The 13,444-nt window shown below is 44.6% G+C and overlaps 1 protein-coding gene across 1 annotated transcript in view; it reads right to left on the reverse strand.

Moving 5' to 3' along the window:
• LOC143955202 (uncharacterized) overlaps positions 1–13,444 on the reverse strand; it is an 86,094-nt gene that overhangs the window by 14,959 nt on the left and 57,691 nt on the right. The window contains 13 exon segments of the mRNA XM_077465290.1: positions 354–507; positions 635–784; positions 902–999; positions 1,116–1,239; positions 1,326–1,489; positions 7,697–7,812; positions 7,887–7,903; positions 8,674–8,784; positions 8,786–10,086; positions 10,676–10,823; positions 11,183–11,332; positions 11,450–11,547; positions 11,664–11,787. Coding sequence (XP_077321416.1) covers positions 354–507; positions 635–784; positions 902–999; positions 1,116–1,239; positions 1,326–1,489; positions 7,697–7,812; positions 7,887–7,903; positions 8,674–8,784; positions 8,786–10,086; positions 10,676–10,823; positions 11,183–11,332; positions 11,450–11,547; positions 11,664–11,787 — 2,755 coding nt within the window.

Consider the following 13,444-nt stretch of genomic DNA (forward strand, 5'->3'; position numbering starts at 1 on the left):
ACATTCAGAAATAAATATGAATATTTTTCCTTCTTTTGCCTCAGTAAGGGCCTAGGCAGGGAAAATCCTGGCCTTAAAATGTTAGCCTGAAGAATGGAGATGGACCTTTCATATGGTGTACAGTATCTCCTCCTCATTTGTTGGGAACATGACGTTATATTGAGGAATGGAGATGGACCTTTCATATGGTGTACAGTATCTCCACCTCACTTGTTGGGAAAATTGGTTTATTGTGGCAAATACAAAAGTTTCATTGTTGTGGGGAGGAATTTTTTTGGTGGTAAATTAGTTGCACACCTTATTTTAGGTTAATTAAAAAAGAACACTTTCTGCATTTAGTAATTATTACTTACTTGTGTCCATATGTAGAGAAGATTCCTCCTGTTTACTTTTCATAATCATCTTCCCCTCCTCCATAGACTGCTGATCTCCACTCACCAACCTCTCTTCTTCTTCTTCTTCTTCTTCCTCTTTAATTTCGGCTTTGATGTTTTTCAGTTTTTCATCCTAAACTCCAAAGATGATCAAATATAACATTTGGAAGAATGATTTCCAATATTAAAAGATTATATAGAGGAATGTTATCTCATAGTTTATAATATTTTTTGAGTTCTGGTTGCTCAGTCCCATCTACCTGATGATGGTGAAGGATGTTGAGATCTTCCTGTGTGGAATCCCGGGAATACAAAGGTCTACACTTCTCACCAGACTGCTGATCTCCCCCCACAAACATCTTTTGTTCTTCCTCTTTCTCCTCAACTTTGATGTCTTTCAGTTCTTCACCCTGAACCCCAAAGATGACAGAATACATTTGCAAAAAGAAGCAAAAGATTACATAGAAGAATGTCATTCCATACAGTTTGGAATTTCTATCATGTTACAATTGCTCAGTCCCATCTACCTGATGATGGTGGGGGATGGTGTGATCTTCCTGTGTGGAATCCCGGGAATACAGAGGACGGGGACATCTCTCTGGTGGGTTCCCATTACTGGACCCATCTGTAGGAAACACACACACTGACTGAATACATTGTTTCTATGTGTTTATCAGATGATGGGGGATCTAGGTGGACCCTCCGTACTGCTCTCTCCTTTACAATAAAGTCTCCTCTTACCCGGTGATGTGAGGGGTGGCTGATTGTCCATCATGGCATCCTTGTAGAGATCCTTGTGTCCTTCTAAATACTCCCACTCCTTCATGGAGAAATAGACAGTGACATCCTGACACCTTATAGGAACCTGACACACACAATGATACAGTCACCATCCAGACACATCCCTTGTCTGTTACTGGATAATGTCCCAGAATTCCCACCACCGCTCACCTCTCCTGTCAGAAGATCAATGATCTTGTTGGTGACTTCTAGAATCTTCTTGGCACTGGTTACTTCTATTGTCAGCCAGTGAGGTGGAGGCACTGTGATGGGTGATGTCCTGTGAAGACAGCTGCTGGGTGATAATAGGTCAACAGATTCACTACTTCGTAATCCTGTGTAAAGAGAGAAAGTAAAAATTGTCATCATGGACATCCCAGAATCCTCCTCACCTCTTTGGGCAGATCTGTATTTCGATTAAAAAGTAAAGAGTGATGTCAAATAAGACCTACACCTGGGGGTTATCTGATCTATAAACCAGAGGCTCTGGATGGACAGTTGGATAAATGGTTCTATATTTAGGATGTATCCGGTCTATAAACCAGAGGCTCTGGATGGACAGTTGGATAAATGGTTCTATATTTAGGATGTATCTGGTCTATAAACCAGAGGTTCTGGATGGACAGTTGGATAAAGGGTTCTATATTTAGGATGTATCCGGTCTATAAACCAGAGGCTCTGGATGGACAGTTGGATAAAGGGTTCTATATTTCGGATGTGTATGTTTTATAGTCTTTTATATATTTAGGTGTTCATCTGTTGGAGATAAAAGACAACGGAGTGACTACAGAGGAAGAGGACGGACATTACTGGGTGTAAATATAAAATAATATCTTATTACCTCCTCTGCTGCCACTTCCAGCAATGTCTTTTCTCTACTTCCTCCCGACTCATCTCTCACCCGGAACTTCCTGTTTATACATCTACATCACTTCTTGTCTGTGCATTGTGAAGTGAGATAACTACCTTGTGGTAAATATAAGTACTGCAGTCTACATTATGTTTCTGCGTTTTGCTCGCTGCCTCATCATCTATTACAGGGTATCTCAACCAGGGTTCCATGGAACCTTAGGGTTCCTACAGAAGTTGCTAGAGGTTCCTTGAGCAATGGTCAATTTCTGCCTCTCAGATAAGTTCCCACTGAAACACTGATCTTTTTAGCTATCTGTAAAGGGGTAATTCTTCCCAATAACCACAAGTGTGAGGAGCATTCTTCCCACTGGCCATCACACTAATGTATCATAAGTCATAGATTTTTAATTTTAAGCAGGGGTTCCCCGAAACAGAACACTGAAGAATTATTTCAAGGGTTCCTCAGTGTTGAAAAGGTTGAGAAAGGCTGATCTATTATGTTATATCCATGATTACACACACAGATTATAACGAAGATAAAATCCAGACTAAAATGAGAATGACCATTTTGATAGCTTCTTAAAACGTATAAGGTGAAACTAAATGGTGAAAAGTAAACTACGATTTGAAGTACAACATATGAGGCACAATTCACAAAGCTTTAATACAAGTATAGACATTTTTATTTTAGCCATGTGACTATTATTATCTCATTGCACTGGAAATAACTGTCCCTTCTAAAATAAGTAAATGTTTAATAATAGTAATAAGGGACAGCACAGTGGTTAAGTGGTCATCACTTCCACCAGGCAGCACTGGGGTTGTTGGTTCAAATCCCAACCAAAACACTAGCAGCCTGGAGTTTGCATGTTCTCCCTGTGCCCTTGTAGGTTTCCTTATGCCACGTATACACGACCGGACTTTTCGAGGGACTAGGTCCGACAGACCTTCGACGGAGTTCTGACAGAGTTCTGACGGACTTTCCGAATGAACTGACTTGGCCGCACACAATCACACCAAAGTCCGACGGATTCGAACGTGATGACGGACGACCGGACTAGAATAAGGAAGTTCATAGCCAGTAGCCAATAGCTGCCCTCGCGTCGGTTTTTGTTCATCGGACTAGCATACACACGAGTGGATTTCTCCGTAGGAACTGGGTCCGGCGGAGTTCCAGCGGAAAAATTTGAAACATGTTCCATTTCTAAAGTCTGTCGGATTTTTGTAAATCAAAAGTCCGCGGCAGCCCACACACGATCGAATGGTCTGCCGGAATTGTTCTGTCGGACCTTTGATGTTGAAAAGTCCGGTCGTGTGTACGCGGCATTAGAGTATTACGGATTTCTCCCACATTCCACAGACATGCTGGTAGGTGAATTGGCTCCTGTCTACATTGGCCCTAGTATGTGTATGTATGAATGTGAGTTTGGAACCTTAGATTGTAAGCTCCTTGAGGGCAGGCGCTGACGTGAGCAGGGGTGGACTGACCACTTGGGCACTTCCCAAGGGCCCCATGTCACTAAGGGGCCCCATCAGGGTTGCCAGCCTCAATAAAACCAGGGACAGTATGCAAAAATCTGTGTTTTTTTAAAGATCCCAAGATTATATCTGCCCCACCTTTCCAGTACCTATTCTGTGTGTCTATACCAGTGATGGCGAACCTTGGCACCCCAGATGTTTTGGAACTACATTTTCCATGATGCTCAGCTACACTGCAGAGTGCATGAGCATCATGGGAAATGTAGTTCTAAAACATCTGGGGTGCCAAGGTTCGCCATCACTGGTCTATACTGTGTGTGTATACTGTATGTGTGTGTACTGTGTGGCCCCATAATCTATTGCCCGGGGGTCCCATAATATTCTCCTATTGCCCGGGGGCCCCATAATCTCCTATTGCCCCATGAGTTGTCAGTCCGCCCCTGGATGTGACTTTACTATATGTGTTTGAAGAGCTGTGTAAATTGTAGGCACTATATGTAACTGAAATAAATAATAATAGCGTGTGGCTGTGGAGGGGGGGGGGGCATTAGAGTGTAAGCTCCTCTGGTACAGAGAATGATGTGATTGTTTCAGTTTTCCCTGTACAGCACTGCGGTATATGTTAGAGATATATACATGTATAATAATAATAGTGTTTGACTGTGGGGTGGTCTGAGGTGAGTCTCTCTCGAGAGTAGAATCTGCCCAGTGACTGTGATGGGTTTCTGTGGATCAGCCAATCACAGTGGAGAGGTCTGAGGTGAGTCTCCATAGTAAGCAGAATCCACCCAGTGACTGTGATCCCGCCCTGTGATTGATTGGTTGGTGTGCAGGGAGTGCAGCCAATGACAGTGGAGGAGGTGTGAAGCGGGAACTCCGAGGTGATGGCTGTGAGGAGTCCGGCTCTCCTCGGCTCTTCTATGACTGAATCCTCCATTTTGATTTACATTGGTGACAGAAGTGATGGTGGAATGGGTTCTGTTTTCTGTCACAGGAAATGTGGTAAATGTAAAATAATATCAGAGTCACATTTTTATATCCCTCTATATGTATATGTAGTGTCTGCTGGAGATTAAAGAGGTCACAGTGACTATGGAGGAAGAGGACGGACATGACGGAGGGTTACCGGGGTGTAAATATAAAATAATATCATATATTATCATTATCAACATCATATTTATTAAAGGGGGTTAAAGGTTCGTGTTTTTTCACCTTAATGCATCCTATGAATTAAGGTGAAAAAAAAAACACCTGGCAATGATGGCCCCCCAGCCCCCCATTTACTTTACTGAGCCCGCTTACCTGCTGCGTGCGCCCCCCTGTGTCCTCTTCTCCACAGAGTCTGGCCGTTGATTGGATAGATTGATAGCAGCACAGCCATTGGTGAGCACTGCTGTCAATCACATCCAATGACGCGGCCTGGCGGGGGTCAGGACTGAGTCATACACGCTGAGTCTATGGACGCAGCGTGTATGACAGGGAGCGCGCCCGCAAGCTAAACCCCTCCAGATAGAGCTTCCCAGAGGAAGGTTAGCTATTGCGGGGAGGATCCAAGACAACCGCCGAGGGACCCCAGAACAGGACGATCGGGGCCACACTCTGTGCAAAACGAGCTGCACAGTGGAGGTAAGTATAACATGATTGTTATTTTAAAAAATAAAACAAAAACATACAACCCCTTTAAGCAGAGGAGATCACTGGCTACAGTGTAAGTACTGCGCCTCCAATAATGTGTATCTCCAATGCTGCTGACAGTAAGCCAATCCCCTCCTAGTATTCTCTATAGACTTTAAATGGGCATAAGGATGTGGGGACAGGGAAATATGAATGCTATGAAGAGAAAATTTCCAGCAAATAATGCTAATTTTTAGCATATGTGAAAATTTAAAACTATTGCCCTGGACAGCCAGTGGCTAAGCTGAATGAAAAGACCCATCCAAGAGCTTCGTCCCTTTTACACAATGTTTTACAGAACCTCCCTCCTCCTCCATCAATATCATGATCTCCGACAGCTCTTCTCCACCATCCACACTACATTCTCCGACAGATCTCCTCCACCATCCACACTACATTCTCCGACAGCTCTCCTCCACCATCCACACTACATTCTCCGACAGCTCTCCTCCACCATCCACACTACATTCTCCGACAGCTCTCCTCCACCATCCACACTGCATTCTCCGACAGCTCTCCTCCACCATCCACACTGCATTCTCCGACAGTTCTCCTCCACCATCCACACCGCATTCTCCGACAGCTCTCCTCCACCATCCACACTACGTTCTCCGACATCTCTCCTCCACCATCCACACTGCGTTCTCCGACAGCTCTCCTCCACCATCCACACTACATTCTCTGACAGCTCTCCTCCCACCATCCACACTACGTTCTCCGACAGTTCTCCTCCACCATCCACACCGCATTCTCTGACAGTTCTCCTCCACCATCCACACTACATTCTCTGACAGCTCTCCTCCACCATCCACACCGCATTCTCCGACAGTTCTCCTCCACCATCCACACCGCATTCTCCGACAGCTCTCCTCCACCATCCACACTACGTTCTCCGACATCTCTCCTCCACCATCCACACTACATTCTCCGACAGATCTCCTCCCACCATCCACACTACATTCTCCGACATCTCTCCTCAACCATCCACACTGCGTTCTCCGACAGCTCTCCTCCACCATCCACACTACATTCTCCGACAGCTCTCCTCCCACCATCCACACTACATTTTCCGACAGCTCTCCCCCATCATCCACATTACATTCTCCAACAGATTTCCCCCACCATCCACACTACACTCTCCGACAGCTCTCCTCCACCATCCACACTACGTTCTCCGACAGCTCTCCTCCACCATCCACACTGCGTTCTCCGACAGCTCTCCTTCACCATCCACACTACATTCTCCGACAGATCTCCTCCACCATCCACACTACATTCTCCGACAGCTCTCCCCCATCATCCACTCTACGTTCTCTGACAGCTCTCCTCCACCATCCACACTACGTTCTCCGACAGCTCTCCTCCTACCATCCACACTACATTCTCCGACAGGTCTCCTCCACCATCCACACTACATTCTCCGACAGCTCTCCTCCACCATCCACACTACATTCTCCGACAGATCTCCTCCACCATCCACACTACATTCTCCGATATCACTCCCCCACCATCCACACTACATTCTCCAACAGCTATCCTCCACCATTCACACTACATTCTCCGACAGATCTCCTCCACCATCCACACTACATTCTCCGACAGCTCTCCCCCATCATCAACTCTACATTCTCCGACAGCTCTCCTCCCACCATCCACACTACATTCTCCGACAGCTCTCCCCCATCATCCACACTACGTTCTCAGACAGCTCTCCTCCACCATCCACACTACATTCTCCGACAGATCTCCTCCACCATCCACACTACATTCTCCGACAGCTCACCCCCATCATCCACTCTACATTCTCCGACAGCTCACCCCCATCATCCACTCTACATTCTCCGACAGCTCTCCTCCACCATCCACACTACATTCTCCGACAGCTCTCCTCCACCATCCACACTACATTCTCCGACAGCTCTCCTCCACCATCCACACTACATTCTCCGACAGCTCTCCTCCACCATCCACACTACATTCTCCGACAGATCTCCTCCACCATCCACACTACATTCTCCGACAGCTCACCCCCATCATCCACTCTACATTTTCCGACAGCTCACCCCCATCATCCACTCTACATTCTCCGACAGCTCTCCTCCACCATCCACACTACATTCTCCTCTACCATCCACACTACATTCTCCGACAGATCTCCTCCACCATCCACACTACATTCTCCGACAGCTCTCCTCCACCATCCACACTACATTCTCCGACAGCTCTCCTCCACCATCCACACTACATTCTCCGACAGCTCTCCTCCACCATCCACACTACCTTCTCCGACAGATCTCCTCCCACCATCCACACTACATTCTCCGACAGATCTCCTCCACCATCCACACTACATTCTCCGACAGCTCTCCTCCACCATCCACACTACCTTCTCCGACAGATCTCCTCCCACCATCCACACTACATTCTCCAACAGATCTCCTCCACCATCCACACTCCATTCTCCGACAGCTCTCCTCCACCATCCACACTACATTCTCCGGCTTGGGCAGACCTCCCAACACATAGCAACAAGTTACCCCACCTCCCCTTAAACACAAAATGGCATGAGAGGGTGGGCTTTCCTTGTTCAGTGTACTCAAATGAGACCGCTTTCACAAAGGCAGCTCTCCCCTCAGAACAGCTAAAGAGACATCTGTTTACAAAAATGAAACAAAAAGAAAATCTTTATTACAAATATAAAATTGCAAATTACTGTAGATTGCTTACATTGATAATCCCAATACCTATAAGCACACATATATATTTTATTCATATCTTTACAGAGACATCCCATATGTATTGGCACATAAATGTTTATAGACATACAGATAGTAAAGTAAAGCAAATACACCTTTTTCTTATATTTAAACGCATCACATCTAGAGATTATTATAGATTTCCATAAAGATCCAGAGATTACCAAATACCATTTCAAGGAGAAATCTTCTTCCATTGCCCATCGGAGATAACTTTAGTCTGCTTTTCCAGAAATAAACACTTTCAAAAAGCTGTTATACTGTGATCTCTGGCATTCCGGCCCGCGATCATGAATGTGACTCCCTAACATCACACCGCGCGGTGACGTCGTCCCGCATAGCAGTCACCACGACATGCACAATGTACTGTCCATTCAAGTCCAACCACCTGAGGTAGAAGGGCAAAAATCTGAACGCCCGCACTTGTTTTCACCCGACATACTGGGCCAGGGGGCAGACCTCCCAAAATGCAACTGCAAGTTAGCCATAACATTAGATTATTTTTCCAGAATGGAACCCATCTAAAAAGGCTTTAAAATTAGATGGGTCATTTAGATAAATGGGGATACCACAAAGTGGGGGGGGGCAGAAATTGTAGCAGACACATCTCACCATTGGGAGCTTCCAAAAAATACAAGAAGACAAAAAAGAAGGCTCGGCCCACCAGTAAAAACTATCGTACATTTGTAAAAAATAAAACCAGGTAGGTGTCTCTGATGTCTAATTAGACTTCTTTTGTCTTGTAAAACATTTCAAACCGTCTGATCACACTGAGGACGCAGTTCTGTGTGTGTTCTCTGATGTGCAACAAGGTTTCCTTTCATGGTGAAAGATTTCCCGCACTCAGTGCATGAATAAGAACGCTCACCTCGTGTGAACTCTCTGGTGTGTAACAAGATCTCCTTTACGAAAGAAAGACTTTCCGCATTCAATACATGAAAAAGGACGCTCACCCGTGTGTCTTCTCTGGTGTATATTAAGGCCTCCTTTTTGAGTGAAAGATTTCCCACACTCTGCACATGAAAAAGGACGCTCACCTGTGTGACTTCTCTGATGCTTAACAAGATCTCCTTTCAGAGTGAAAGATTTTCCGCACTCCGAACATGAATAAGGACGCTCACCCGTGTGAATCCTCTGGTGTGTAACAAGATCTCCTTTATGAAAGAAAGATTTTCTGCACTCAATACATGAAAAAGGACGTTCACCCGTGTGTCTTCTCTGGTGTATGATAAGGGCTCCTTTTTTTGTGAAAGATTTCCCGCACTCCGAACATGAATAAGGACGCTCACCCGTGTGTATTCTCTGGTGTGTAACATAGCTTATTTTATATATGAAAGCTTTCCCGCACTCTGAACATGAATATGGATGTTCACCAGTATGAATTTTCTGGTGTTCAACAAGGTTTCTTTTCAGTCTGAAAGATTTTCCGCATTCTGAACAGGAATAAGGACGCTCACCTGTGTGAATTCTCTCATGTACAACAAGGTTTCCTTTCTGTGTGAAAGATTTCCCGCACTCTGAACATGGATATGAACCCTCACCCGTGTGCATTCTCAGGTGCTGCACAAGATTTCCTTTCAGAGGGAAAGATTTCCCACACTCTGAACATATAAAGGGACGCTCACCTGTGTGAATCTTCAGATGTTTTTCAAAATTTGGTTTGTGAACAAAAGAATTCCCGCACTCTGAACATTGATATAAACCCTCACCCATGTGAATTCTCTTGTGCTGCACAAGGGTACCTTTCAGAGTGAAAGATTTCCCACACTCTGAACATGCATAAGGACGCTCACCCATGTGAATTCTCAGGTGCTGTAGAAGGTTTCCTTTCCTAGTGAAACATTTCCCGCATTCAGAACATGAGAAAAAATTCTGACGTCGGTGAGCTCCTTCATGGGGTGGGGAAGTTTCCTCGGGATTAGAAGGATCTGTTGATGGATCTGCAGTGTGAGATCTTACATGGATATTTCCAATCATAGTATGTGATTGATGAGAAGATTCCCCCTGATCAGAGGGATCCATTGATGTCTCCGGACAGGAAGGTCTGTGATGTATATTTTGTGTATTTGGATTTCCTCCTGGAGGATCCTGTGTGATGACATTATCTTCTGACTTACAATCAGCAGATAATAGAAGACATCTCTCCGAGGAATTCCTGACATCACATCCATCTGTTGGGAAACACGTTACAAATGTACCATCAAAAAAGAAAACAAACAAGTTAGGGATACAAAACACTGAAAATATAATACTGAGAACATTGCTTTCTGCATTAATGACAGATGGGGGCGTAATAGAGATAAAAAAATGTTTTAGCCACATCATTTTCTGGAAACATCACATATAATTAAGGAATGGAGATGGACCTTTCATATGGTGTACAGTATCTCCTCCTCATTTGTTGGGAACATGACGTTATATTGAGGAATGGAGATGGACCTTTCATATGGTGTACAGTATCTCCTCCTCATTTGTTGGGAACATGACGTTATATTGAGGAATGGAGATGGACCTTTCATATGGTGTACAGTATATCCTCCTCATTTGTTGGGAACATGACATCATAGTGAGGAATGGAGATGGACCTTTCATATGGTGTACAGTATCTCCTCCTCATTTGTTGGGAACATTGGTTTATTGTTGAAAATACACAAGTTTCTTTGTTGTAGGAAAGAATTTTTGTGGTGGTAAATTAGTTGCACACCTTATTTTAGGTTAATTTAAAAAGAACCCTTTCTGCATTCAGTAATTATTACTTACTTGTGTCCATATGTAGAGAAGATTCCTCCTTTTTACTTTTCATAATCATCTCCTCTTCCTCCATAGACTGCTGATCTCCACTCACCAACCTCTCTTCTTCTTCTTCTTCCTCTTTCATTTCGGCTTTGATGTTTTTCAGTTTTTCATCCTAAACTCCAAAGATGATAAAATATAACATTTGGAAGAATGATTGCCAATATTAAAGAGGAAGTAAACCATGATGGGTTTACTTCCTCTTTGATTCCCTGCCAAGGTAAAGCATAATGGACTACTATGCATCACATAGTAGTCCATTATGTGGACTACAGGTAAATATCAGGTAAATATCTCCTAAACCATATAGGTTTAGGAGATATTTCTTGGACCTACAGGTAAGCCTTAATCTAGGCTTATCTGTAGGTCAAAGTGGTTTGTAAGGGTTTACAACCACTTTAAAAGATTATATAGAAGAATGTTATCTCATAGTTTAGATTAATTTTTGAGTTCTAGTTGCTCAATCCCATCTACCTGATGATGGTGAAGGATGTTGAGATCTTCCTGTGTGGAATCCCGGGAATACAAAGGTCTACACTTCTCACCAGACTGCTGATCTCCCCCCACAAACATCTTTTCGTCTTCCTCTTTCTCCTCAACTTTGATGTCTCTCAGTTTTTCACCCTGAACCCCAAAGATGACAGAATACATTTGCAAAAAGAAGCAAAAGATTACATAGAAGAATGTTATTCCATACAGTTTGGGATCTCTATCAAGTTCTAGTTGCTCAGTCCCACCTACCTGATGATGGTGGGGGATGGTGAGATGTTCCTGTGTGGAATCCCGGGAATACAGAGGACGGGGACATCTCTCTGGTGGGTTCCCATTACTGGATCCATCTGTAGGAAACACACACACTGACTGAATACATTGTTTCTATGTGTTTATCAGATGATGGGGGATCTAGGTGGAGCCTCCGTACTGCTCTCTCCTTTACAATAAAGTCTCCTCTTACCCGGTGATGTGAGGGGCGGCTGATTGTCCATCATGACGTCCTTGTAGAGATCCTTGTGTCCTTCTAAATACTCCCACTCCTCCATGGAGAAATAGACAGTGACATCCTGACACCTTATAGGAACCTGACACACACAATGATACAGTCACCATCCAGACACATCCCTTGTCTGTTACTGGATAATGTCCCAGAATTCCCGGCACCGCTCACCTCTCCTGTCAGCAGATCAATTATCTTCTTGGTGACTTCTAGAATCTTCTTAGCACTGGTTACCTCTGTTGTCAGGCAGTGAGGTGGAGGCACTGTGATGGGTGATGTCCTGTGAAGACAACTGCTGGGTGATAATGGATCAACAGATGTTTTTTTCACTACCTTATAATCCTCCCCTGGCAAAGTAACCTCCAAGTTTTGAGAGCATGTGGCCTTATATGGTTAAAGCGGAGGTCCACCCTAAAGTGGACCTTCCGCTCATCGGAACCCTCCCCCCCCCTGCGCCACAATTGGCACCTTTCAGGGGGGAGGGGGTGCAGGTACCTGTACAGTACAGGTATCTGCACCCACTTCCGGGATAGCTCTCTGCGGAAAGGGGCGTAGATTACGCCCCTTTCCGAAAGTCCCCCGCTGCCTGCTGGGAAACACACAGATCCCAGAGGCAGCGGGGACCGTCCTTATTGCGCAGCGCGACTCGCGCATGCGCAGTAGGGAACTGGAAAATTAAGCCGAAAGGCTCCACTTCCTGATTCCCATACCCAAGATGGCGGCGGCAGCACCCGAGAGACGATCGGGAGATCGGCTTTGGGTGCCGACATCGCGGGCGCGCTGGACAGGTAAGTGTCACTATATAAAAAAAAAAAAAACGCGGAGTCCCGGCGGACTCCCGCTTTAAGAATGCTGCACGCTCACTGACTTCACTTTCCTGGCCAGCCAGGCCGCTTGCTCAGATAAGGGTCTGTTTAAACCAGAGGCTCTGGATGGACAGTTGGATAAATGGTTCTATATTTAGGCTGTATCTGTGTATGCATTATAATTCTTTATAGATTTTGGTATTCAACTGCTGGAGATAAAAGACGTCACAGTGACAATGGAGGAAGAGGACGGACATGACGGGGGGTTATTGGGTGTAAATATAAAATAATATCTTATTACCTCCTCTGCTGCCAGTTCCAGCAATGTCTCCTCTCTACTTCCTCTCAACTAACCTCTCACCCGGAACCTCCTATTTGTACATCTACATCACTTCCTGTCTGTGTTAATATAAGTACTGCAGTCTACATTATATTTCATCGTTTGACTCGCTGCCTCGTCATCTATTATGTTATATTCATGATTACACATACAGATTATAACGAAGATAAAATCCAGACTAAAATGAGAATGACCATTTTGATAGCTTCTTAACCACTTAAGGACCAGGCCTCTTTTTCAGACTTGGTGTTTACATGTTTAAAACAGTTTTTTTTGCTAGAAAATTACTTAGAACCCCCAAACATTTTATATTGTTTTTTTTCTAACACCCTAGAGAATAAAATGGCAGTCACTGAAATACTTTTTTTTCACACCGTATTTGCGCAGCGGTCTTACAAGCGCATAGAGAATACTAGGAGGGGATTACTTTACTGTCAGCAGCATTGGAGATACACATTATTGGAGAACCTCCCTCCTCCATCAATATCATGATCTCCTCCACCATCCACACTACATTCTCCGACAGCTCTCCTCCACCATCCACACTACATTCTCCGACAGATCTCCTCCACCATCCAGACTACATTCTCCGACAG

This window comes from Lithobates pipiens, unplaced genomic scaffold, assembly GCF_037356315.1.
Source record: "Lithobates pipiens isolate NorthernLeopardFrog02 unplaced genomic scaffold, aLitPip1_a1.2 Scaffold_35, whole genome shotgun sequence".
NCBI lineage: Eukaryota > Metazoa > Chordata > Amphibia > Anura > Ranidae > Lithobates > Lithobates pipiens.